Raw genomic sequence first — 27,764 nt, 5'->3', positions numbered from 1 at the left:
GAAATACCGTTTAGTTCGTTGTAATAAAATGTTGGTGTTTTCATTATTGTTATGCTTCTTTTATGCCATGCAGACGCCTTGTATTTTGCATGAATACTGTACGTGATGGAGGGAAACGGAAGTACCATTTGCGGATTCAGCACACTCGAAAACATAACACTAACCAAAAACATGCCGTGGAGCTGAAAAAAAAAATCTTTTCGCAGACCTGTGCAATGTATATTGTCTTGCAGACATAGGTACACGTACGTGGAACATGTGAAATATCTAAGAAGGATCAAAGCCTCGATTCGTTCCCTGATTAAAAATCTCGTAAATTACAATTTGTCAAAATCCAACAATTTCTAAGACTGGGAAACGGGCAGGGGGAATCAGGAGGGGCGGGTTCGGGGCTTACGGCAGGAAGTCGAGTGCGAATGAGTGAAAAAAAGGAGAGTGAGAGAGAGAGAGAGAGAGAGACGTACAAGGGGCCGGAGGGAGGGGGGGGTGGACAGGGGGAAGGATATCGAAAAAATTTCTAAAAAGTAAACGACAAATTTCACCGAATCCATTTCGGAGTGTAGATAAGATGCCCGATGCAGGACGACGTGTCCCAACATGCCGCGGCCTCTACCAAAAAATAACAATAACAGTAACAGTGATAACGATACGTAGAGGTGCCCTCAGAGATGCTGTATCGATATCTCAAATATCTCTCATCACGGAGAAGGTTATAGGTATACTAATAATAATAAGCCGCAGGTCCCTTGGCAAACTGCATCGAAACTCTCCCGTTTCTCTTTTGTTTTGTTTGTCTTATATATCAATCGATCGATCGACCGCATCGCGAATGAATGATACACACGTGAAACTACGCTACCGCTACCACTTCCGGTCAATCCGCTCGAAAACTACTCCGTCGCAACGATCGCTACTACCGCTACTACTTCTTCAATTCTTCTTCTTCTTCCTACCCGTACCGTAAAAAGGACGAGAAGAATCAACTACTCGTTACCAATATATGGCTGTCCCTGGTAAGTCGCATTATCAACATTTGTAGTTAAACAGAACCGAGAGAGAACAAAAAAAAAAATAAATAAAAAAATAAAAAATTGAATAATCGTATATACGTGACGAAGTACAGAAAAACAATAACAAAAAGAAAAAAAGAAAACGCAAACTTAACGCACTCTAACCTATCAATATCTAACGATAAGCAATGAAACAAACGCGTCATCATACAGGACACGTAATGCATCCGATTATACGCACACATCGCAGTTTACGCACATTTACGAAAATAGACAAATACATCTGTATATATATATATACACGCTCGGCAGTAGTGACTCACACACACATATAGCTGTATTACTGTACTCTTGTTGTTATTATTTATACAATAATAATAATAACAACAACAAAAATTAATTATTATCGCTATAATTCTGTCCCGTCTTTGCATACATAGATAGGTACACGATACCGCATATTACGTATAATAGCTACAACTGTGACGTTACTGGGATGAAAGAATTAATCCTTGCCTCTGTTATTACCGCAATTAGCGTGATCTTGTTATCAAATACCTGTGTGCTACTTTTGTATATTTATCACCTATGTACTTACCGCTGTACCTGCCTATCGTATATATCACCTATGTACATACCTTTATCGAACTACGTTGGTATTATACTTATTACTTACTACCGTTACTCCTGCAGCTATTAATCCCTGTTATATTGTATCATACTTTGAATCGTAATTAATATCATCTACTTACCATCCCTTGCTCATTACGTACGTGTACACCTTCCCTGAAATGAAGTCTGTACACCGTAATATCATCTGCGTAGAGCTGTAATCTGAGTGATGTACGTAGCTGTGACTTGATGCAATTTGGTATATTGATATAACATAGGTATACGCACGCACACGCGCACACACACACACGCACACACTTGCGGAAGATTGAGAAATCACCGCGTAATTTCTTTGTAACGAAAACCCCGTAGTCGTCATATATATTTATATGTATACCTTGTACTTGTATCGTCTATCGTCTATGATCTGTTCCCACAACTCATCGCACACGAGATTAATTACCGTATACATGTATATACACACATTTGTATAGGTAGATAAGCAAACGCACACAGGCGTATCTTATGAATTTACGCAATCACATCCCTGTGTAGTCAGCATCTTTAGTACACCGCCTAGTCGTCCCTGTATATATACATATACTCGTATATACGGCAGTCTTGCCTCACGATTTAATATTGTAATAAAATAGCTCATATTGTGCATTTGGTATTGCGTCCATCTGTTATTCAATCTCTATACTTGTTGTACACCGGCAAATAATCACGTACCGTGTACGTACTGTACGAACATCGCGATCAGCTGCGGAGATACGTTGCTTGAAACGCGCGAGTATCGTCGATGATCAGGTTCCTTTTTCAAAGCCAAGTTCATCCCCTCGAGTCACGGTGGCAAGCATTCAAATTATCGTTGTTAGAATCGAATTGTCGCTGATTACGAATCTGAGATCAGATTTCGAAAATTCGAGACGGCGAATGCGATCAACGACCCCCAAAACCGCTGCATAGAGTTTTTTGACCGGATTTGATGAAATTCGGAATTTTCGAAAGCAAAGAATACCATCTTGTTGCGAAATTTGACTCCGCGCAACAACGCGCGGCTCAAAGTTTTAAAAATTGCAGCGATCTCGATCCGTGTCGTCGACGATACGAACCGTTACGTGTACGTTACGCGCGCGTGTAAATTCCATCGGTATTTGACTATTCAGCGTCGCGGCAACCGGAGGCCGTTGCCCATATCGCTTGCATGGAGGAGGAAATAATTCATAGACGCGTCAGCCAGTTTGCCGACGCCCACGCGGTTAAGGAAGATAGCCGCATACGTCAGGTATAATATCCGCAATGTACATACATGCATACGTACGCGGTTGGCGGGAAACCCCGGAACTCCGAGACCCGGTCGACGTCAATAAACAAGGCAACGACTAGCCGGGAAAAATCAACTAGTCGAATGAATTTTACAGAGGGGGAGAAAAATTAGCGGTAAATAACGATGCCTACTCGCGTGGATGCGGATGGAAATTAATCCCGGAACTGTTCGGCACTGATTTTCCAATCACGGAAATCATCGTTAATCCCGGATGATCGCGTCAATTTCCGCGATCACCTTCGGGCGGTTCGATTCCGTCGGCTGTTTCAGGACCTGCCAACCTGCCGGCCTAGTCGCCACTGACGGAGTGAATTTCGCCGGATTTACGCACCCCGATTGGCGGTAGTCGGAGCCAGCGGTTCGGTCAGCCGATCTCGAACCGCAACGTGATTCGACGCCAATTGAACCGAAACACTTTTTACGCCGCACGGCAAAGGGACGGATATTCGAACGCCTTTATGAACGGCTCATCGGCTCGGAAGTCGCATCGAATCTATCGTCGTTGGACCGACTTTGCCTTTCGTAATTCGTTTCGTTTTCATCCCCCTCCACCCTTAAAACCGCGTCATTTTATATCCCACTGCGTATTGTCCGCCTCGGGATAACGTCTTCACCCCCCCCCCCAGTCGATATGATTCTGACCAAACGATATTATTCCAACTCCGCTTTCTCTCTCGCTCACTTCCATAATTCTTTCCCCCTTTTTGTACATCTCTCACACCCTTTGACTGCTGCGCTCCCTTTACCTTTTTTTTCTCCCTCGTTTCCCGAGCCGCTTATCACCGTCTGCGAACCGGGTACAGGCTTCCAGTTATACCCCTCGCCTCGCGATTACTCCACTTCGTGTAATTAGCAGAGGTAATTTTATACGCGCGCCGAATTTTTGAGAGCTTGAAAGATTTCACTTGGAGCAACGATTTTTTTGTTTTTCATGCCTTCGTTATTTTTAATTCTTCTATTCCTTTTGTCTACGATTCTACGCAATTATCGAACGAGTTGTGACGCCTTTTTCGTGATGTATAGAAAACGCTTTTGCACCGAATCAAAGAATCACTCGCTCAAATTTCGAGCCACGATGCGAGTTTAATCGGATAAAAATATCCGTTGGGAACAGTGCGTCGTTTCTTTTCTTTCACCATTCTCCTACATAGGTTGTATTGTTTCAATGATATCGCAAAACAATAGTCATATTTACTAATTTGTAGGACTAGTTGTGATATCGTGCCTTGTGGTAAAGGGAGTTTGTTATTATTCAGCAGGGCACTCAACGTTCAGGGTCCATTTTGCAGAAGATTGCTGGATGGGGAAGTCAGTCCGCTGCTGCGCACATAAAATGACAAAACTCACACATCCGCACACGACCAAAAACCATGTATCGATAAAAAGTAACGTACTAAAGTGAAATTCATTTTAAACGAATTATATATATTAACGTACAAAGGACACTTGGACGCATTTTTCAGGAGTCGGTGTGAAATATCGATTCTACCTGATGGAAAGAAAAAGAAATTGCCTTAAAAATAAGTGTCAAACGAAAGAAACAGATTAGTTAGCTCACTCCTGAAAGGCGTCGGTCGTGCCCGATAAATCGATCAATTCTATCCATGATACGTATATGCGACATACCACTGCAATCCGGCCCGTGAGGTAAATAATAATTCGAGTTATTCGGGACACGACGACGTGCGGTGAAAATGATGAATTACATGTGTGCATCCGACACGGACGTGTAGATGGTTAAAAGCGCGTCACGCGGCTCGTTTTCGGCCTTCCGGACCCTCTGCAATTACACCCTTACCTCCCGCAGTGTGTTTAACCTAATATTTCTGCACCCCTCGGTTAAACTGAGCGCAGGAAACGAGGAGAAAACGCGAATCCGGTATTCGCGAGAATCGCCGATCGAAGTACGACGGACGATTCGATCGACCTTCGGATTGTTCGGAAAGTGGAAACACACCCCGAAGGCTGAGGGAAACTGCGGTAGATTCTCTAAACGTGTCAGCGATTCGTATATTTCGCGACTTCGGCCAGCATCCGGTTCACAATTAGTAAACCTGAACTATAAACCCCCCTGTCTCCCCCTAGTAAGCACTGGGTCCCACGCCTTTTGTTTGGAGGTAGAATTTCGGTGGTCACGGCGCGACGAGCGAGGGAAGATTATAAACTTGCGATTCCGCAGTCACGTTGGTCTCGTTTTACCGGAAACGCTGGCATGCTCCTTGACCCTGAACTACGGAGAACACGCGGTTCAGGTTTTCCGGGAAGATGATCTCATCGTGACTGTACAAAATTGTGCGTGACTCACGTATTTTCCCTCATTTTTCAAAGCATACCTTCCCTCCCTCCCTCCCTCCCTCCCTCCTGCCCCTGACACGTGTACATGTATATTTACCTGTTACACGTAGTTTTTGCCTGTCATTAGCACGTTGAACCGATGCGTATGAAACTGTATGATTGAGCACGTTTTCACACTTTTCAAATGTTGTGTATTCTACACGTAGTGCACGATACGATTCTCTGTTGCGATTTGCTTGAAATTGCTACTTAATGACAGTAGGCGTAATTAAAGCCAGGCTGAACGAATTATTCGTCCGTACGAATGAAAAGAAATCGAAGAACAATTGTCTGACAATAAGAGTGGAACGAGGTGGATAAGTTAATTCGACAAGGACGAATAATTCGATTGCGAATTAGTGTTCAAAATCCCTTTCCTTTCGTAGGTATAAAATCTTTCGACAGCTTCTTCTCAGCATTCAATTTCGTAAGTTTTCTTTGTCTATTATTTGCAAATTTCATTTCATTCGCAGCGCTGCTGCTGCGCCATACGACTTTCCGTTTGTACACAATGCACAGGAATCCCAATCCATCTGATACGTAATACTGTGTACGAGTAGATAATACTGTGCTTCTGCCGCTGATGTATGATACAATTTACGATAGAAACTTTTCCCCACTGTGTTTGATCTGTTTAATGAAAATTAGACTCTCTGAGCCGGTTATTTTTTCTCACCTCGATTTGAATAGGGGGACTATCGGCCTGTCAGTAATGCGCAGTGCCGGGAAATTTGAAATGTGTGCAGATATAATGCGCAGTAGGTTGAAGTAGCGATACGAGGAGATTTCTGCGCACAGAACCCGATATCGTCATTTTACCGACATTTCAGCCGTTTCGCAGTTCGGACGCAAACCCTTCTTTTCGGGCGAGCGTAATCCCCACCCGATAAAAAAGGGTTTGCGTCCGAGCTGTGAAACGGCTGAAACGTCGGTAAAATGTCGATATCGGGATCTGTACGCGAAAATCTTCTTTTATTGCTACCGGTCGATTTGGGGACCAGAAAAAATTTTCATGATGTCACGCAACGAATTTAACAATATCGCACAAAGAGTAGAAATGACGGGTCAAAGAGTCGTGATTGATTCGATCCGTGTTCATTAGCGAGGTGTAAAAAATCCTGGGCATATACTTATGTTATTTTGTAACGCGCAGGAGTGGACCGACTACAATCTTCAGTGGAACGAATCGGAGTACGGGGGAGTAAGGGACCTCAGAATAACACCGAACAAGCTATGGAAACCGGACGTTCTGATGTACAACAGGTAACCCTTCGTACGCCTCTAGTACAATGTCATTATTATTATCATTATCATTCGTTTCGACAGACATTGCATATTATTACCGTTTTTTTTTTTTTTTATTCACTTGGAATTACCGCGTACGTGGGTAAAGTATGTGCGGTACGTACGTTGAATCAAAGTCAAAGCCACAGCGATGTAGCACCGCTGAATCTAACGTCAGAATTATTATCAGGAATAACTCGATCAGATCTAACGTGCAGAGCGACCGCCAACCATAATCGATAATCGATCACTCTGCAGGTATATGATTTAACGGTCGTCTCCTCGCACAGGTATAACTAACGTAATTAATTAACAATCAGTTCGCGATACGGCGATATGATTGAATTTTTTTCTAAGAAATCGAAAGATCCTTTCTCGCTTTTACAATGAATTTATACCTGAATATCTGCTGCTGTGATGACTAAAAAAAAATCTTGTGACTTTTCAATCCCATTATCATGGTAATATGACGACCGAGTAATTAACGGTATACGACGGGTATGTAATTTTTTCGTAAATTGTACATAATGCCTATCTCATTTCTAGGTATAATAATCATATAATCAACGTAGTTCCTCTTTTCAGTTTTCTCTTCTCCTCTGTGTTTTTTTTTTTTTTTTTTTTTCTATCCAAAAACCCTATACTACACATATAATATACGTACATAATATATGTATTTATTATTCTGCAAATGCATGGTAAATAATGATTTGAATAAGTATATACTACGTGTATTTGTTTACATTACTCATATTCACTCTCTCGTATATTATATTATATTATTATTATTAATATTATTATTATTATTATTATTATGATTATTATTATTATTATCAACATTATTATTCCTAACCACGTTCTTTAATCCTTCCATTTTTTTAAACGCCAAAAATTATCATACCAAACAAAATCATAAATATCCTTAGTTGTAATTACTGTTGTTATCACTAATACTATCAGTACCGACGTATGTTGTACTCGGACTAGAGTGTTTCTTTTACTCCCCCTTACCACTTTCATTTCTTTTTTTTTTATACATCCTAACTTTTTAACATTGAACCTGCCTTCACGTGTATCGTTTCACTGAATACACGTTCTTGCAGCTTGCACAATCAAAGAGATAGAAAAAAAAGCAATTTAAAAAATTGCCTGTTAAATATACAAGGACAATAAAAGGAGAAAAAAAAAAAAAAACGAATGCATTCCAAAGTCGCCCTCCGAGTGTAAGTCGATACTGCAGCATGTGCGTGGATTGTCAATCAATTTTCCACTCTTCGTGCGATTAATTGACGGGTAAGAAAAAAAAAATTGAAGAAAATGATATCACCGCGTTACGAGCCTAATGAGAATGAGAAAAAGGGCCGAACAATCGACAGTCGTCAAAAAAACGATCCGCGCTGTTGAAAATGATAATTGGAATTTTTTTCATTTCACCCTTACACGAGGAGACGGGACAAAAAGTTACCTGCACTGATGTACATGTATCAACCATACGTTACATTACATTATAGAATTCACTGCACCTGCACATCACGCGCTTACATTGCCTACCCATGCGGATATTTATTTATCCTTTATTTGTTTATTTATTTTTCTTAATCACCTCATGGATATGTAAGTGCCTGTTGATAATTGTATTAAAAACTATATACATAACCGAAGAAAACATTATTATAACACAATCGGTCATCGTTGGACGCGACATGCCATGCTGTGCGATATTACTATTATTATCGTTCTTGTTGCTGTCGTTATTATTATTATTATTATAAAGCGACCAAGAGCGAGACGTCGATGCGCATGTCGCGTTTAGCCCTGGCCATCGTAATTATACTAATGCCACCAGCTGAGAATACTGTCGTCTAACTACGCTCTCCTCGAATAATCTCGCAGCCCGATAGTGAATGGATTTTCTTTTTTTTTTTTTTTGACGTGACGGTAGCACGTTTTTTTTTTCTTTTTTTGACTGCCATGTTAATACGGAGGCAGTTTACGCTTGTGCGTGAAACAGTAACATTATGTAATTAAAGAACCGCAGAGCAAGGATTAAAAATCATAACGTGCAGCGGGAGCGGATCGGTGATTCGATTGGTTTTATCCTCGTGCAAAACCGTTTCTCAATATCGAAATAATTCGTTTTACCGACCGACCGACACGACGCGGACGTTGACGTTTGTTTTTTCGGCTCGGTTTCGCGAGTTTTCGTCGTACGTTTGCCCGTAAGGGTAGCGAAACGCGTACGTTCGGTTGTTCGGCGGGAGAGTGGTTAATGACGGTGTTGTTAATAAAAAGGAAAAAAAAAAAAAAAAACTGCGTCAGGCTACCCCGTTACTGCGGGCCACCTCATGGCGGAGCCCGACGTCCGCTCCCTCAACCTTTATATTTTCTAATAAAAAATATAATACGTGAAACGAATTACCCCGAAGTCGACTTTATTGGCTCGGAATGCGAAATGTCCGCGTTCCGGCAATCCGAATAATGTCAAAAAAAAAACAAAAAAAAAACAAAGAAAATGAAAAAGCTTTCCTTCTTTCGTTGTCGGCGAATATTTTAACGAATATTTTCACTCGTAAAAGCTCGTTTTGTTTTTTTTTCCCTCTTCTTCTATCATCAGACGCTGCGGATAGAATTTCGCAAGCGGCTTACGATCGGCCGACCGACCGCAGCGTCGACTCGCTTCCCTTGAATCAAATATCTTATCGACCCGCAACGAACGACTCGGGGTAGCGGAGGGAGCGGGTTTCGCGGCTCAGTCGGTGAGAAACCCCAACCGCTCAAATTTTTGCTTAAAAAGAAGTTACACACCTGTTTGAAACTGCACAAGCTCCTGATACGAGCCTGATACGTACCAGGATAAAACGCAAACGCACCTAAACTCGATCATCTAAACACCTATAAATGTGAGGCTAAACATTCGATTAATAAAATTAAACTTGTATGTATAATTGATTATTATTATTATTATTATTATTATTAATGTTATATATTAAAACAGTCAAAATTAAAGTATCACCTACATTTATATATATACATACATTATTTGTGTATATATGTTTGTACTTTTATACGTATACCATAAATAAAATTTAAAAAAAAAGAAAAAAAAAACCATCTGCATTGAAGTTAAATATGAAAATCCTAAAAATTGACAAACCATGATAAATCAAATTTTTGTTCCGAATGTTTTATTTTCCTCCTGTGTTTATGTGTGAAATTTAAAATTCTTAAAAAAAACAAACGTTTGAAATACAACGTATAAAAATACGTGCATGTCGATGTTGAATTAATTATATACACATAGTATATATTTATATATATATACATATATGCCCATATACCCAATGTAAAATCTGTCAAGTGTTTGTGATTTTTGTTTGTTTTATTTGCTTTGTCATCCCACCGACAGAATCAGCTCACCCGAATAACCGAATAATAATAATTATAACCGGTTATTACACGTGTCCGCACAGTTTGAAACTATACTTTTCGACATTTCACCTACGCAATACCGTTTCTTATATCTTATTACTGCGATACCCGATGTGAAAAACCAAAATTTACGAGAAACAACGACGGTAACTGAGCTAAAAATAATCGATGCATCGATCAATCGAGTACAAAAAAATGATCGATTATTTTTGGTGATCGTTGGGTCGCGAAACGTTGAACGGCAACTACTAGGATGAAAAACGGGCAAGATTGTCGGAGTAAAATCGGGCGTAGCGAGGTGAGCGAGGCGGGATAAATGTCGGGGAGCGAAATCGCCGGCGCGGACTGCATGCGGGGGTTGAGGGGTGGGTGCAGGTAACTTGTTGCACCGAAAGACGGTCCCGCGGGATAGAAAACGCGGCGAGATGACGACGGCTCGGTTCGGTGCGCAGGCCCCTTATATTCCGGTCTCGTGCCGTTGCGGTGCGGAGCGAAAGGCGGAAGGCGGAGGGCGGAATTTATTCATCCGGAAATTGAACAATAGGGAGGAGAAACCGCGGAGAAGCGAACCGAGGCTTCCCTCCCTCTTTTCTCCATCCTCCTATTCTTCCGACTTCAAACAATCGGCAGCTTATAAACGGCCGCGGTGAAAAGAAGAATAGGTCGCGTGCGGATAACTTTGTTCGTCCCTAATTTTTTTTTTTTCTTTTTTTTCATTCATTATCGGGGGGTGGGAATCCGCGACACGTCGTTGCAACGACCGAGGTGGGTGTGCAGGCGGGGTGCGTGAAACAACGATAATAAAAGCACGCTTCCCTCGGGGGATGTTGCCGGTCGGTTTTCCACCCCCCCACCCACCCTTATTCGCTTTCGCATAGAAATTTCGAAGGACAAAGGATTCGTCGGTTCGATTCCGAACCGTCGTTCACCTCGAATCGCGTACAGAATCGTGTTCGCGACGTCTGGTTTGGATTAGAAATTCCCCCTTCCTCCCCGCCAACGAATCCGAAATATTACGTTCGCACCGATATTCGGATGTGTTTTTAATGGGTTTGCGAAGGTGGAGTTGTTTCATATCGTTTCGCATTGCCGCTGCAACGAACTTGAATTTTTGTTTTAATCTACCCGCCGTAACGGACTTGTAGTTTTTATATATTTTGCACAGGCGATGTCGCTTCGACGACCCTTTCGATACTGTTTCTTTCGTCGAAACGTGTTTCATTTTCTTGGCAAGGCCTTGCGGTCGGACGATAGTGAGCCTCGGTATGAATATTGAACACTTCGCGATGAGATGAAAATCTGAGAAAGATCGATCGTAACCAAGTTGATGAGATGATTCGTTTCAAATAGTAATAATGCGAAAAAGTTGTTGATAAATCGTTCGAAAAAAAAAATAATAAATAAATAAATTTGTGCAACAAATCTCTGGTGAAAATCTTTTTTACTTCGTATAAAATGAATTCATTGATTTTTCTGCATACCTACGAATTGTTTTGGAATTCTTGGCGATTTTGATTAATCCAGTTTTCCAAAATTTTCCAAGACCTCTGAAACTTCTCAAATGTAATGTATAAGCATTTACGAAACCCTATCCAAAAATTCATGACATTTGAACCAGGATTCAAAATTTTTTAAATTCTCGATAACGGGTTTTTCAAAATGGTAAAAAAATCATAAATAATTATCCACCGCGTTTGGCTTTTCCTTACGGATCGTGTTCTTCCCCAGTTTTTCGCTAAATTTTCACCACCCCGCTCACCTCGCTGTTATTAGTATCATACGTATATACACGGCTCCGCTCGTCAGCCGCGTAAACTTTCGAAATATCGGCTTCTCTGCATTGTGCATCATTGTTGCCGTTCCCGCCCAATTCCTGTCTTCGTACTTAACGCCAGATCAAAGTTGTAGGTATCCTCCGTTTTTATCATCCGAACGAAGCAGGCAGGCGTGACAAGCCGGCCGTCAAGTGTCGATTTAAAGCAAACTTTGACCTGGCCGGGGGATTTCTGCCGGGTGAAATATAAATCATGTTTCACCCCATGACCCGTAATTTATTTCCTCACTTTTGCTTGTTTTCAGTTACATTTCTTACTTCGTCGTTTGTTTGTTTGTATTTTTTCATTTTTTATTTATTTATTTTTTTTTGCCTCTCTGTCAAATCAAGTGTACTCAGAAAAGTAACCAAACGGGGAGAAAAGTTACACGTACTGTTAACTTATCGTGAAACTGGTGAAAAAAAAATGTCCTTCTTACTTCGTATGCGAATATATCTTTTACCGGTATATGCCCCAGTATACGTATAAATCGTCAAATATTACGTATCAAAATAATTTCCCATAAGTACGATACATTTTACAAAGTCTCTGCGACTAGAAGTACTTTTAGGTCTTATACGTACATACGGAGTTGAGAGATTAATTTAAATTAACCGAAAACAAATGAAACAATAAAGCGAGAAAATAAACACGTGACGCACTAACCGATAACGCGTAAATAAATATACGTGAGATTAAAAAAAGCTTCCGCGATTAAAATACACTGTCAAATAAAAGCAATGCCAATGATAATAAAACAAGATAAAAAAAAACATAAAAAAAAAAAAACATCTCATCAACGAAACCAATCACGAAATAGAAGGATAGAAAGTGAAAGAAAAGTCCGAAAGGAGTATGTCCCACCAATGTATTGTACGTGCACGTGTATTATTATTATTATTATGATAATGACGATGACGATGACGATGATGATGATGATGATGATGATGATGATGATGATGCCAAACGACGCCGATCATTATATTAATTGTGGAAGTAATAATAATGATGAAAAATCTATTATGGTTACTAAAACGTTAGCGCGGTTGAGGGTTTCGACGGGACATACCACACAAACGTGGTGGTCAAGCATAACGGCAGTTGCCTGTACGTTCCTCCGGGCATCTTCAAGAGCACATGCAAGATAGACATCACTTGGTTCCCCTTTGACGACCAACACTGTGACATGAAGTTCGGATCCTGGACCTACGACGGGAACCAGGTACACTTTTCCCTCGATCCTCAGACACGAAACAAACAAACAAACAAACAAACAAACAAACAAACAATCGCAACCACCCAACCACCCGACCGGAAGCCGGGTGAACTTGGGCACACTCCGACGATCATCCCCCCCATCCATACATTTTGCCAGCTTTATTTCCATTCGCAATATCCGCGGTTTCGCCGGCAGGCCAACCAGCTTAGGAGGAGACCGATTGATCGCAGTATAGAAAAATCGGTCGGGTTAGTCGTTGTCAGTTTTGGACGTTCGACGCGATCGCGACGCGACGCGGCCACTTGAAATCCGATGGAATATTTCTCCGCTCTGTTCTCCGGCAGCTTTTTCCGTCCCCCTCCCCAACCTCACCCTCTCTTATCTTTGTACCATTTTTATTGTTTATTTTTTTTTCCCCTTTCTTTTTTCCTCCGCTCAACTCCTTTCCTCCCTCCATTTTACACTTTCAACTCTCGTCGACTCGGCAAGCTTTTCTTTCCCCCTTCGATTTCAAGTCGCTGAATTCCGACGTCCCGGCAAGTTTAACACGTTATGCGAATACCGGACGCACGCGTTACGCGTTTTATCGCGGTACAAACGAGTCCAAGATAGAAACGAAACGAGATATAACGGTGATCTATGCGAAGAACAGAAGCGAGATACGTAGACAGAGGATTATCGGTTCTTTGCGAGTTGTACGATCGAGTTCCAACGGATTTCGGCACACCTTCTGCACGGTACCTGGTAACGATTCAATCCGAACGAATATCCGGCGAAACGCGTACGAGCTTACGACAGATCTGCAAACGAGTTCGTTTTAGGTATATCAGGCGAGCCAATACACACAATATATTATTAATATATATATATATATATATATATTGAAACATGTGCACGGTGATAAATTCGGAATGGATCGCGCTATAGTTTATAGATGGTTAGTATCGATGGTGCTTTGAAAAGTGCATCCGATGTACATTATACACGAGTATTTTTTATCACAATAATAACCACGCGCTTCGGAAGCTTTTTGTGATTGATTAATTGAAAAAAGGACCGATGACTTTGGACGTAATACGCGCCATGGGAACCGCGTTATACGTTGCAGGCGAGTGAAGAAGTTGTATTCAAAGCTTCCGAGTCGCGGAAAGAGATAGGAACAATCGCATCAGGGAATATGTCATGACGAATGGTCGGATGATAGAAGAAATGAATATACTGCAAGCTGCGGGGAGAAATGTCGATATATGCATACATATACTATATATACGCACACACGTACAACGTGACCCGATATTAATATCACGGGGATGGATCGTCGTCCGCGTATTCATATATATGTGTGTGTATATACGACATCAAAGAGCAGTACGACGAAACACAAATTTATGCTAATTGGCTGATATTGCTTGCCGGTGTTTGCTTCTCGTGCTTCTGTCGGAGCGGGCTTGTTACACACACATTTATCAATCGACGAAAAACACTCTGTCGCTGCACTCAACCATAACCGCAGAGTTCACACGCCCCGTGAATATTATACCTCTGCATACTTGAGCACACGACACGTGATTGTTCGCATTGCGACGCAACGGATGAGATTAGAATAGAGAGAACGAGAGATAGAGAGAGAAAGAGAGAGAGAGAGAGAGAGAGAGAGAATCAGAGAGAGAGAGAGAGAAAGAGAGAGTGAGCGAGAGAGGAGTTAGAGAGAAACGCACAATTCTCGGTATTATTTTTTTCCCCACCGAATTTGGGAGCGGGATTCGAGTAATGAATTTGAAATTTTGCGAAAGCGAATTATTATAATCCGAATTATTTTGTCGCGAGAGCTGAAGTGAAGAAAGCTAACTTTGATGAAACGATAAAGTTTTGAATGCTCGGAAAGCCGACGGCTAAAAGTTACGAAAATTCAAGTTACGGTAGAGAAAAATTCCGAAAAATAACGTTTCGATAGAATAAAATTCCGACAAGTTAAAATGTACTCACACAGCTTAGTTTACTCAACGAGCGGGCGTAAAAAACGAGAAAAACCGAAACAAAGATGGATCAAAGTGGTGAAGTTTTGTCAAGCCAGAAATTCAAAGAACTGAAAATCTTGCAACATTCATTTTCACTTTCGAATTTTCGGAACTTTGAGCGTCGATTTTCGGGGCATTCGAAACTTTGACGTTTCGTCAAAGTTTGACTTCTTTGCTTTGACCTTCGGCAGTAAGAATTTCGGAATTTGTCGCTCTCGGAATAGCTGAAACTCGGAATTTCAACCCCGCCCCCGATATTGCACGCGCGCGCGTATAAGCCAAAGTGCGAACGAACGATACGCGCACGCAAGCACACACGCCTCGTCATATTAATATACCTCTATGGATGGATTTATTTACACATGTATTTATTCGCATAAAAGAATACAAATACACGTGTAAATAAATAAATAAATATATACCGCCACATTCACACGCACATCGACCAGTCAAAGCAGGGACCACGTGATTATGTCTGAGCTGGAAACAACTATTTTGCATGGAGCAAATGTCCGACGTCGTTCTTCTATCGACTCTGCCCGCCCGACTTACATCCTCGATGTTACTCGATCCCTCCCTGCCGCCCTCGAGGTCCGATGGACACGAGAGAAATTGAGGAACTCACCGAGTGTACGACTCGCTTGTAAAGAAGTCCGGCCGGCGCGGCGCTCGTCGCTCTTAGAGCACCTCGATCGCGGCTCGTCGACGGCGAATTATCGACACCCTCTTGGAAATTAACGAAACTTGACGGGCGACGAGGGTCCCTGTCGGAAGAAATAACGCCGGGGGTAGCGAAGAGAGAGTCCGTTTCTCACGGAAGATTCACTCCCGCCGTCGGTCCGATTTCCATTCACCCCGTTTCTCCCCCCTTCGCACACCGGCGGAGTCGATAGTTGAGCGATGCTTCCATGCCAGCCAGAGGCGAGTCCCCGTTCCTCGTCTCCCTCGCCGACGTCTTCGAACCGATGAGACTTTCGTCCCCCTCCCTCCCCGAATTCTCGGGCCTGACCGCCGCTTCGCAATCGCGAAGGATCCGCGTCAGGCTCGAGAAGAAATCCTCCGGGGTTCGGTGATCCACCCGGATCAACGGAACGGGTACTCGCCGAGGTCTAAGTCTAAGCTAAGTTCGCACTTGCCTCGAACGTGTCCTTGGCTCGCTTTTATTATCATCTAGAATCGTTTTTCGTTCGGTGGTCAATTTTTTTTCTCCCCCAACCCACCCGCCGACACGTTCGAGGCAAAGTAAAAGGCCGTTGTTTTTTGCAAACGCACGGTTTTCCAACCCTCGAACGCACTTCGTCCGTACCACGCGCAAAAATAACGAAAACGACGTTCAAGCATTAGGTGTAACCTAACGTCGCGCAGGAAGCTTTTCTTTTCTGGATGTCATTCACCCCCCCCCCCCCCCCCCCCCCCCCCTTCAAGTAACCATAAATATAACGCCCCACAGCCTACCCTGTACATGAGTTTTTCATCAACCTGTTACAGTAATACCCGTATTAATACGTTATGTTTTCACCCATGTATTTTGATACCGTAATATATACATATACTTACCGACACATCTCGTATAAATTGGGTCCTGCCGTGACCGGGAAAGTGTCCCGGGTTCCTCGAACGAACTACGGTGCGGATTTCAGGACACGCGAGGACCTGGACGAGTCTGTTTCCCGGTCACCGCGAGCTTTACGGACTTTTCATTGACGTGTAGAAATTTCATCGCATTCTTTCATCGATTCATCGCTTATATACGTATACGTAAAACTTTTGATACCCTCGTATTTAACATATTGTTACTATTATTACTATTACTATTACATAGTCACGTATTGGTTGATCGCTTTGTCTATATTTATAAATTTTGTATCAATTTTTTTTTGTACCGTATCCTGTTGTCACAGTACCATAAGTGATCACGGCGCAAAGTAGACCGAACTTTTCTGAGATACGTATGATTAATTATTTTGGTAACGAGGCGGTACAGAGGCTGCGGAAAAATTAATTATTTTTCACCCGAGATTAGCCCGATGTCGTTGAAACGATTTGTGGTATTTTTGCTTTACTTTTCTTTCTTTCTTTCCTCGTCTCTGTACTATCGAGTCGCAGTTGTGTTACAACCATCCTAATAACGTAGTTTTGTTGCACCCCTACATTCGTACAATGTACAACAATCATTATACATAAATAATAATACGATATCAGTTGTGCAGTACGTATATTGTATTATATACCTATGCTATAAATAAATATAAACACCATATTGCGCGTATACGTGATACACGCGCATTGTGAACTTGCGAATTCAAATGCATGGTATTGAAAGAGAGAAAGAGAGAGAGCGAGAGAGAGAGAGAGTGTGAGAGAGAGAGAGAGACAGAGAGAGAGAGAGTGAGAGAGAGAAAGAGAGCGAGAGAAAAGCAGACTGGTACACAATTATTACACATGCACGTATACCGAAACGCATTTGAACCCAAGAATCACCTACGCGTAGGAATAATCCGTTAATTTTGAGATATCGAATTCACGTAATACCAAATTATCCGCTGTAATTCACCGTGGCACAACGTCGGTCCCCTCATTTAGCTCTCCCAAGTAACTTTCTTATACACACATAACCGATAACTGCGTATTGTGTATATATATATATAACTGCGCTGCATGCGGTATGGATGTGGTATACCTACTGATAGTGCATCGTAGTAGATAATTGTCTCGATTGAATGCGCCGAAAAGCTTATCCCCTAACCTTTTTCCGGAAAAATACACGAACTCGTTTTTACGCGTCTGAACCTTGGTGAAAACGATTTCAACGATTTTCTACAAATATTTCGGTGAATAGTAACCACGCATAGTTTGTCCGTATAGTCTTGTAGAATTTGTTGAAAGTTTGTATTTTTTCCGTGAAAAAAAAAACCTTTGCAAGCTGCTACAATTTTTGAAGAAATTTTCACGAGGGAGGCTTCCGCATGCGGTGTTCCCGATGTATCGCAATCAGTTGGAGTGTAAAACAAAACCTACCCAGCCTAGTTCCGCATCGCGCGTATTTACGCACGTGGGTAGATTGGATGCGTGTCCCTGTGGGGGTTGTGCATGCGGGGTAGTAGCCGAGGGTAGATAAAGGAGGAGGGCGAGGGCGCGGATCCCGAGCGATCTAACGTATTTTTGACCTTGCCAGCTCGATCTGGTGTTGAACTCGGAAGAGGGTGGAGACTTGTCAGATTTCATCACTAACGGGGAGTGGTACTTGATCGGTGAGTGGTGGACAGCTCGGCGAAACGGCGAAGCCTCAGTCCGACAACGAGTAAGATGTTTCTCTGCTGCTCCTTCCCAGGTATGCCGGGCAAGAAGAACACGATAGTCTATCAGTGCTGCCCCGAGCCCTACTTCGACGTCACGTTCACCATTCAGATACGACGTCGAACCCTCTACTACTTCTTCAACCTGATTGTGCCCTGCGTTCTTATCTCGAGCATGGCTCTGCTGGGTTTCACACTGCCGCCAGACTCCGGGGAGAAGCTCACCCTAGGTAACGTACTTTGCCGCATGCTATCGACGCACCCCTGCTATGGGACATACACCGTGTAGCGAATACGTCACGTATCGTGTCGTATACTATTAATTATAAATTGTACCATCTTTTTCTCACTCTCGTTATACCGCGCTCTGTACACCTTGCGTTACGCTTACGTCAGACGCGCGCGTTTCCTTCTTCTTTACGTGCTTTCTTTCGCTGTATCGAACGTACCGGTTGATTGGTTGATTCGTTCATCCGTTGTTGTTATTCGTTTGGCGGCAAATATTTTTTTTCACACCCCCTACGAAAGGTTTTACCATGCTACAAACGCAGGTGTCATCGATACTCTTCGCCAGTCGGTGCTTTCACGTGGCACCGATCGGAGAGGGTCACTTTAGGGAAGGGGGGACGCAGCTTGGACGGTCTAAAATCATGCCTATTTTTCGGAGTATTTTCTGTTTTATTTTTTTTTTTTTGAAAGAAAATAAAAACACTCGAAGGCATTCGAGTTTGAGGGCTTTGTTATTTACGGTATCAGGAACGTTTTAGAATTTTTTCATCCTAATTAATAACGAACGGCTGTAAAATGTTATTGAAACTATTGCTCGAACAAATTGCTCCGAGCGCATTCATTTTCTTAAAGAAAAAAAAAAAAAAACTTAGACGCTCCGAGCCGCATCCCCTCATCAAAGTACCTGCAGAACTTTGTTTCGGGATTTCGGCGGGCGAAAGTAATGACCATTTTTTAGGCGTAGGAAGAGAGGGGGGATAGTGGAATCTGTTTTTTTAACTTGGGTAAACTTTAACGGGGAGATAAGCGGACGCTTTGCGGTGACACGCGCGAAACTTTTCGAAATTTAAGGGACGTCGAGCTTTCCCGAACCGATAGTGAAACGGTAGAGCTCGACGGCAGCTGTTCAAATGCCTAGGATTACAGACTTGACATGAAATTCAATCTCCCGAGATGAATCTTGCCAAAGTCCCCATCGGGAGACGACTTATGTCACGTATAGGTGTTCCGTGTCAAAAATACAGACGTGTAAGAAGGCTCCCGAAGCGATTTTCGTGTCGCCACGCAATCTCACGTCCTGTTTCAAGTATAGCTTTTATCTTCTAAACGACGGGACGATCAAGTTGTTGGTTTGTTGGGTCGCGGGTGCAGCGGGCAGCAGCGGTTGTCGTCGTTGCATAATATTCTTAATATTCTTATCGTTTGCTACTTGTTGTTGTTTTTTCTTGTTTTTTTTTTTTTTTTTTTTTTTCTCTCTCTCTTTTTTAATCATACAAGTCGTAGGCTCAGTTGTGCGATTAATCGCGATCAGCGAGTTGGTAAAATCGCAGCAGTAAATCGCACGCTACGGATTTCTAAAATGTACATACACAAGCTTATTATAGTTTTCACGTTCCGCGGCCACGTGTGGCTACTATTCGTGAAACAGGATAACGGGACGAACGTACGTATGCAATGATGAAAGAAAAAAAGAAAAAACAAAAAAAATAATGTGTTACCCAGGACATGCGTATACTTACTTACCTGTATTTACAAATAAGTGTACCTGTATTGCTACACATATGCGACAACCATGCGGATGCACCTGCCTGCCATAATTAAATAAATATGTATAATAATCGTACATACACATATTGCGTATACGTATTGTATATTTATATACACGTGTATTAATATATATTATAATTATCGTGTGCAGGAGTATTATTTAGTTTTTCAACATTTCTGCAGGAGTAACAATTCTTCTATCGCTGACGGTATTCCTGAACCTCGTGGCCGAAAGTATGCCCACGACATCCGACGCCGTTCCTTTAATAGGTACTTGAAAAAATAGCACAAAAAAAAAAAACAACCAAACCCCCCGCCCCAAAAAAAAAAAAAAAAAGAAACAAACCAAAAGAACAAGTAACAAATCATATCGAGAAAAAAATCCAACAAACATATCATACCTATATATGAATAAATTTAATACGTGTATACCGCAGTGTTACATGCATCATACATACATACATACATACATACACACATGCATACATGCAAACACACGCATACGCGCCATCGGCAGTCATACATTTATGCACTCACATTATTATTATTATGACGAGCATTCCGCCCCTCCGACGTAACAAACATACCTATGTGTCTTGTCTGTGATGCGCGGTGTCCTTAGAAAATCAACCTTCCATGTTTATGTATATCAGGGTGCTCCTTGTTTAGGGCTCGGACGAATTTTTCATCACGCATCCCCCGAATCGGCTCCAAATAATTCGAAAACAATTTCTTAATTTTTTCCTAAATTTTTACCTCAGCTCTAACTCTTGCCTGCGAGAGGGTGGATTTTCCCGTTTAAAACAGCGTCTTTCGGACATATTCTCAGCATACATTTTGTTGTAAGATCAATGATTTGAAAAAGAAAAAAAAAAATTGAACACCCTTTATATCTGATCTGATTTTCATATTTAGATACCACGCTTTGTGGAATTGAAAAAAAAATTAAACAAACGACTTGAATTTTTTTAATTAGATGGCGCATTTTTTTTTCAAAATTATCTCTTACGGTAAAACATGTGCTCGGAACATTGCCGAAACGCGTGTATTTTGAATGGGGGTGGGGGTTGATTGTGAGATATGAATCCGAAAAAATCAGGGAATTGTGTTTAGGTTATTTGGAGCCGATTTGAGGTGAGTCCGAAGACCCTAATGTACGTACAAAAATCCTCTACACATTTACCTGATACAACGAGCTACGGATTACCACAATCGCCGTCATACAGTACCTGATCAATTTATTTACACATACGTTCAACCCCGTCATTATATTGTTACTGTAATGTTGTATAATTACATCAGCACTTGTGGAACAACCGGAAATTAATCCGCATCGTAACAAAATATTATACGTATGCGTATAATATAACCACACGACACGCGACCGTAAGTCATCCGTATTTTCCGTTCATTTATTATCTTCTATTCTCTGGTCTTATTCCTTATCTTTTCTTGAACTTTCTTTCATTTCGCATCTTTTACTTTTCCTCTCTCTGTCTCTCTCCCTCTCTCTCACTCTTTCTCTCGCTCTGTTGTATCGAATCGCGCTGAAACGATGCAATACATCACAACGGCCCGGATGCAACACGATGAAAATTATAAAGGTATTGCTTCCTTTTCATTCGCCAGAATGATCTCCGGGTGAGAGACGCAGAGATTTATTTTTTCTCCTACGAATCACGGATACAATTTTTTCGCACAGTATGTATATATGTATATATTTTTTTTTTTTCCTATCCACATTCGAAAGAGAACATGTGACGCAAATGATTTTTGAATTTCACCAATTTCCTACCTCCGTAAAACACATTCAGGTACTTTTTCAATCTTCTGTCGGATTTTTCGTCTCGCCAGTTATTATACCTATGCGCTTGTAAATTTTCATTATTATACTGTCGGAAAAATAGAATTAGCGTTCAAATTAATAATCCGACGTCGAAGCGCGTCGGTCCAAAAAAAAAAAAAAAAAATTAAAAAAAGAAATGGGGACCGATTGAAATCAACGCACCGAATAACGATAAGGAAGAAAAATCTTTTCGTTGGTAATTTGAAAATTTGAAGCGACGAAACCGCGCGAAAATTGCAGTTTTGCGGTGAAAATTAGAAAAGACGTCAAACAACGATAATAATAATATTAAAAAAAGACAAATTAGGATCGGCATGGTTGCAGGTGATACTTGGTAGAAATCTGCCGCGATTTGGTTACGAGCGTCGTGCATTTATACGATCGTCAGCGATCTAGAAATCTAACAGGATACCTAAAGAGAAGAGAAGAAAATAAAAAAAAAAAAAATATAAGGAAACATTCTGCATCGAAATTTTAGAGGAAGAGAGGGGTAGAGGAGTCAAGGAGGAAAAAGGATTGCGAGAGAAATTGTTTAACACTCTTCCTTTCCAAATTTGCACCTTAATTACGCGTACAACCTGTGGTGTAAGCAATAACGCAGTAAACGATGCACCTGTATTGCATACGTATACAACAATATAATTCACACGAAATATGAGGCGACGTACGAACGAATGAAAGATAAAAGGAAAAAGAAATACGGTGCAGAAATTTCGCACGATCGCCTAGAAAAGGTAAGTCAGCGTACAGAACGGAACGATCATGTACAACGTCACACGAGTCGACGATTGATCGTCCCTTGTGTAAACTTGTTGCTCGATCCTTTCTCTTCCCCCCAAACTTCTACGTAATAATTATCTTTACACGATTCTTTTCATTTTTCCGATTCGCCGAACTATCGGTATATAGGTTATAACGATCAGGGAAAATTGCGAGTCAAGTTGGGTGAAAATGGAATAACATCGGCAGGTCGCGTCGATGTACGTATGTATACGTATAGCAAAGGAAATCGTACCACGTGGCGGTACGTACGAGTTATTTTTCGTTTTTTAATCTTCGCTTTAGTTTTTTTTTTTTTCTTTTTTTTTTTTTCTTTTTTTAATTCCAAGCACAACGAATACGCATTTACGCGCATATCGTTGCGACGACGAACAAGGTCTAGGTCTGTGAGACGAGACGATCGAGAAACTAGGAGCAAAGGTGCGGAGGTGGTGAAGTTTCGATTTCTCGGCTGGGAATGATCAGACGATGAAACGAACCGTGAGATGCGACTCTGAACAAATTTCGTTGCGGAATGAAATTCGGAAGGGTCGATGAATCGGATCTGCATCACCGCCTCGCCCTGCTCAAATCTTAACGTCAAACGGCACCCACTCTCACCGTATCTTCGCAACGACGTGACAACAGCCCAGCCTCCCTATACTGGTACATCTGCACTGTCGTATAAGTTATCGTTAAAGCCCCGATAAGAGCATGCACCGAGGGAAAGGATTACTTCGGTCAAGTGATAATCGGTCGATTCAACCGAATGCTGTTCTCAAATTCGGCGAACGCAATTCTCACTTATTTGATTCAAGGAAATACTTGCGACGGCCCAATATAGAAAGACTTCCAACGATCGGTTTATTCGTGATAACACGGCGCGAGTACCTTGCGATAATGGGAATTTTGCATAAAGAAAATGTGCGATTGGAATGACTAATAATGAGATTGAACGCACCGTAATCAAACCGAGCTTGTTTCGAAAATATTTTACGTTGACTGAACGTTAGAGTTGTTCAAGCACACGGAACGTAATCTTGGAATGATGTCGTTTATAAAATTCTGTCGACTCTAAATTTTGTGGGATTTACCTGATATTAAATGCGCAGAACCCGAAAACTTATTGCTGCATATATGTTGAAGTATAAATGGAACGTGTGTCGGTAGTTTTTGCTTATTTGCAGCCGACGGCAATTTCGATGACTCGAAACTTGGCATTCTGCTTTTGTCGGTGTGTGACGTCCTAGCCGATTATCCGATCTTGCAACAATCTCCGAAGCTACTTCCGTAGCGATAAAGTTCACCGCCCAGTGCTCGTTTATAGTATTATTATACCGATGTTTACGACGAATATATTGTCTACTTGTCTCTCGAAGCACGCGGTGTTTATTTTACCTCGTAAACAAATCAGTGCAACCGATTCAACCAGTTACGCCAAACAAGCTCGATGTCAATTTTTAGTTGGCCAGATTCGCGTGCATATTTGATTCGAAGTACCTAATCGTGACTTTCAACGAACATGCGACTTGGAGGAACAGTAGGATAAACTTCAAATGAAACGACACTTAGTTGACTCGATTTCGGAAACGAATGGAAAGCTTCACTCGAATCGATACTTCACTCGATCGCGACAAGAAAAGTCATTCGCTGAATCGAGGAATTCGCTCGACTAAATCATTTCGACAAACCATCAGAATGGAAAACGTTGAATCGGAGCGAATGGAACTCCTTCCCAAGAAATCCTTTCCCTCCGTGTATTCGATCAACGTATGTTATACACTGCGTCAGTTTGGAGAATTTCGTCGCGATTGCCACCACCGTGACGCAAGTGACGGTGACGGTAAGAGCGATGACTGTATGCTCGTTGGACGAGGAACAAGGTGCAGGGTGTAATTGGTCGATCGCGGGATGAATGAATAAATCCATAAATCTGTCTATACATATATATATACATATATATATATATATATATTTATACAGTATACGATATTGTGTCATACAGACACGAGCGAGGTCGTGATCGTGTGTGGAGAGAAAACCTATATTGAAAGAAATAATTGAGCATGGTGGGCAACGACTGTTTCAGGAGTGACCATCTTGCTATCGCTGACGGTGTTCCTGAATCTCGTCGCCGAGACCCTGCCGCAGGTTTCCGACGCGATACCCTTGTTAGGTACAACAGATATACTTTTTTTTAACAAGCAGCAACGAAATTCGACAAAATTCACACAGACACGCACACACACGCAAGCAAACGCATCCACGCCTCCCGACCAAGTCCTCCGGAACGAATCAAAAAAAAAAAAAGAAAAAAGTCTCGCACGTTTACCCGTCAAAAGTGCAACAATCCTCGGTCACGATGTTTACCCTAGATTCACGAGATTCTCGAAATTCGATTCGTATCGCCGCTGGTTATCCTACGGCCGAACGATCCTTGTCCCTTAACGAGCTGTGCGGGTAAAAAGAACTTGGCGGAATCGGAGTAAATTTAGAGTAAATCGTGACGAGCTTTGAAATCCAGCTTCCCACCTCCACCCCCAGCCCCGCAGCCGTTCCACCGACAATGAAACCTACCGAAACTTGAGGCTCCGTAACGATGGTTTCGTATTTCATCGCCGCCCGACGTCGGGCTGGATGCTATAATTACTTCTGTCTTGCCTCTCTTGCCTTTCCTTAAGCTTCTTTTCGCCTCTCGGGTATGTTAAGATAACGATCGCGCGAGGAGTGAAAATTAAAGTGGGGTAGGGGGGGGGGGGGGGGATAAAAATCACAAGATAAAATGCGAAACCGTCCGTTGCCGGCGCTAATGCGACTTGGATAAAATTTTACATACATACATACATACATATATATATATACGTATGTGTTACATGTTACATGTTATACTTTTTGCTCGTGTAAACGTGCGGCGTATGAATGATGGCTATACGTATCCGTATTAATTAAACGTCAACGGAGAAAAAAGAATCATATTTTTCTTCTTCTACAGTTCTACGTGTCAAATTAGTATTTTCAAACCGTTATCTAGGGCTGGTACAGTTATTTTATTTATTTTTATTTTTTTTTTCATCTATTACACGATACTTACAATCCATACATGTATCGGTGTAATCGTGTAATATCGTCGATTCTCTTTCATTTTTCCGTCAAAGAATTTATCATCTTTGCATAAATCTCTCGACGGTTTATTTTATTGTTGTTGTTGTTGTTATTATTATTCTCAACCGTTTCTTTTCCTTTTGCCTTAATTTGCATCGGCATTAGCTTTTACTATCGCCTTCGCCTTTGCTTCTGCATATCCGGTGATTGCCCGGAAGCTGATTATCTTGCCCGTTGCACTGATTGTACGGGAGAAAATGGTGAATTCGGTTTTCGTGATTATAGATTTGAAATTACAGTCCGACCGGCTCCCGAACAGCGTCGGGAATATTTTCAGACTTTTTGGCGTAGGAAAAAACGAAGAAGAAAGATAACAAGTGGAAAATTATGCCAAGAATGCGAGAGTATAAAATCCACAAGTATAACACCGGTCGCGGTGAGAGCGTTAAACGGGACTTTGATTTATTTGAAAACTTTTCGTTACCTTTCCTTTTCGCGAACTTTGAGCGACCGTTCTTTCACTTCGAGCGTACTTAATTGCGTTCGATCCCGTTTGCGAAAAAAAAAAAACGAGGAAAAATGGATTTAAAAAAGCAGACCAAAAGTTTCACCCCTTATACGCAGAAAAGTGACGCAACGAGTTTCGAGATAAGAATTTTGTTTCATCCTCGCTGAGTAGTAGAAAAGAGAGAGCAAAACGAAACGAGATTTATTTCCTTCCGAAATTTCAGGGGCAACGGCATTCGGGCAATCATTGGAACATTTTGTAAAAAAGTAATAATTTTCCACTATTGTATCCAACTATTGCATCTATAACGACACGATTGATAATTCTGCATCGTCTTTTGTTTTAATCTTTTACATCGTCCAATTCACCACCTACAACGTTACAAACAACGTACCTATCCTCCCCCCACCCCAACAAATTTTGACCATTCTCTCTGGGCTGTGCAGTCGCTCTTTGCTGTCGCTTACTTAAAAATAATACTTACTCTAATGAAAGCACTACGTTATACGTTATACCTAGTATTATAATTATATATGAATATGTATCGTGTACTTGAGATTGTATAGCCGTAACGTAGGTATTTCGTACAACATAACCGTACTAATTATTTATTAATTGGTTAATTAATTAATCGACACGTCGCCGCATGACGTTCATGCATCGTATGTAACGCACACGTGGGTTTACACCTACATTGTTACATGTACGCGGAGTATGATTATGCGCCTTGTTAAGTTATAAATTTTCGACGCGGTGTCGCGTCACCCTAAAGGATTAATCGGAAAGGGTCGTATCGGTAATTTGTTCGCGTTGAGCTGCGAGTGTTTATTTTCTTTTTTTATACAATATATATATATATAGATACATATGGTACGCTGTTTCGTCCGTCTTTCGACACCTTCTAGTACGGATCGTATTTCCAATACAAGTTGAAAGTAAATGACGAGATTTCGCGATTGATGTCCGTAGGTGCGAAAAGAAAAAGTTGAGAAAAATCCGTGTGAATTTTTTGTTTCTTTAATCGTAATATCGTTGAGCGTGTAAGAAATATTCGAAGTGGGTGATAAATTAATGTCCGAATAGACCGGCTGTACATACATAAACCGTGTAGCATTCTATATGTCCACTGTAAAATGTTGATGCTATTCTATATTGCTGTTTCTGCTGCTGCTGCTGCTGCTGCTGTTGCTGTTGTTTGTTGTTGTCACACTGTCACTGTCCTTGCTGTTACACATAATCGTTGTTGTATAATATGGTAGTGATGAAAGAAGGAAAGGAAGAAAAAAAAAAAAAAAGAAAAAAAAAAGAAAGAAAGAAGGAAAGAAGGAAAGGAAAAACAATTCAAACCCAAGGGCAGACTGTATATTAAGGGGAAATGAAGAGAAAGGAAAAGAAAAGAAGAGGAATGAAATGAAATGAAAAGAAAA

The 27,764-nt window shown here is 41.4% G+C and overlaps 1 protein-coding gene across 5 annotated transcripts in view; it reads left to right on the top strand.

The window, feature by feature from the left end:
• Positions 1 to 27,764, top strand: part of LOC124185933 (neuronal acetylcholine receptor subunit alpha-7) — a 66,292-nt gene that overhangs the window by 15,369 nt on the left and 23,159 nt on the right. For 2 of the 5 annotated variants that reach the window (XM_046577166.1, XM_046577164.1), the window contains exons 5-9: positions 6,440 to 6,549; positions 12,855 to 13,035; positions 18,226 to 18,301; positions 18,382 to 18,576; positions 24,817 to 24,903. In XM_046577166.1, the coding sequence (XP_046433122.1) occupies positions 6,440 to 6,549; positions 12,855 to 13,035; positions 18,226 to 18,301; positions 18,382 to 18,576; positions 24,817 to 24,903 (649 nt within the window). Of the gene's footprint in view, positions 1 to 6,439; positions 6,550 to 12,854; positions 13,036 to 18,225; positions 18,302 to 18,381; positions 18,577 to 20,305; positions 20,393 to 24,816; positions 24,904 to 27,764 lie in introns of all 5 variants that reach the window. The other 3 variants (XM_046577165.1, XM_046577162.1, XM_046577167.1) reach the window with 2 other exon arrangements.

The sequence above is a fragment of the Neodiprion fabricii genome, chromosome 7, assembly GCF_021155785.1.
Source record: "Neodiprion fabricii isolate iyNeoFabr1 chromosome 7, iyNeoFabr1.1, whole genome shotgun sequence".
Lineage (NCBI taxonomy): Eukaryota > Metazoa > Arthropoda > Insecta > Hymenoptera > Diprionidae > Neodiprion > Neodiprion fabricii.
Note: the sequence above shows the minus strand (reverse complement) of the source record. Positions and strands in the feature narration are given on the sequence as shown.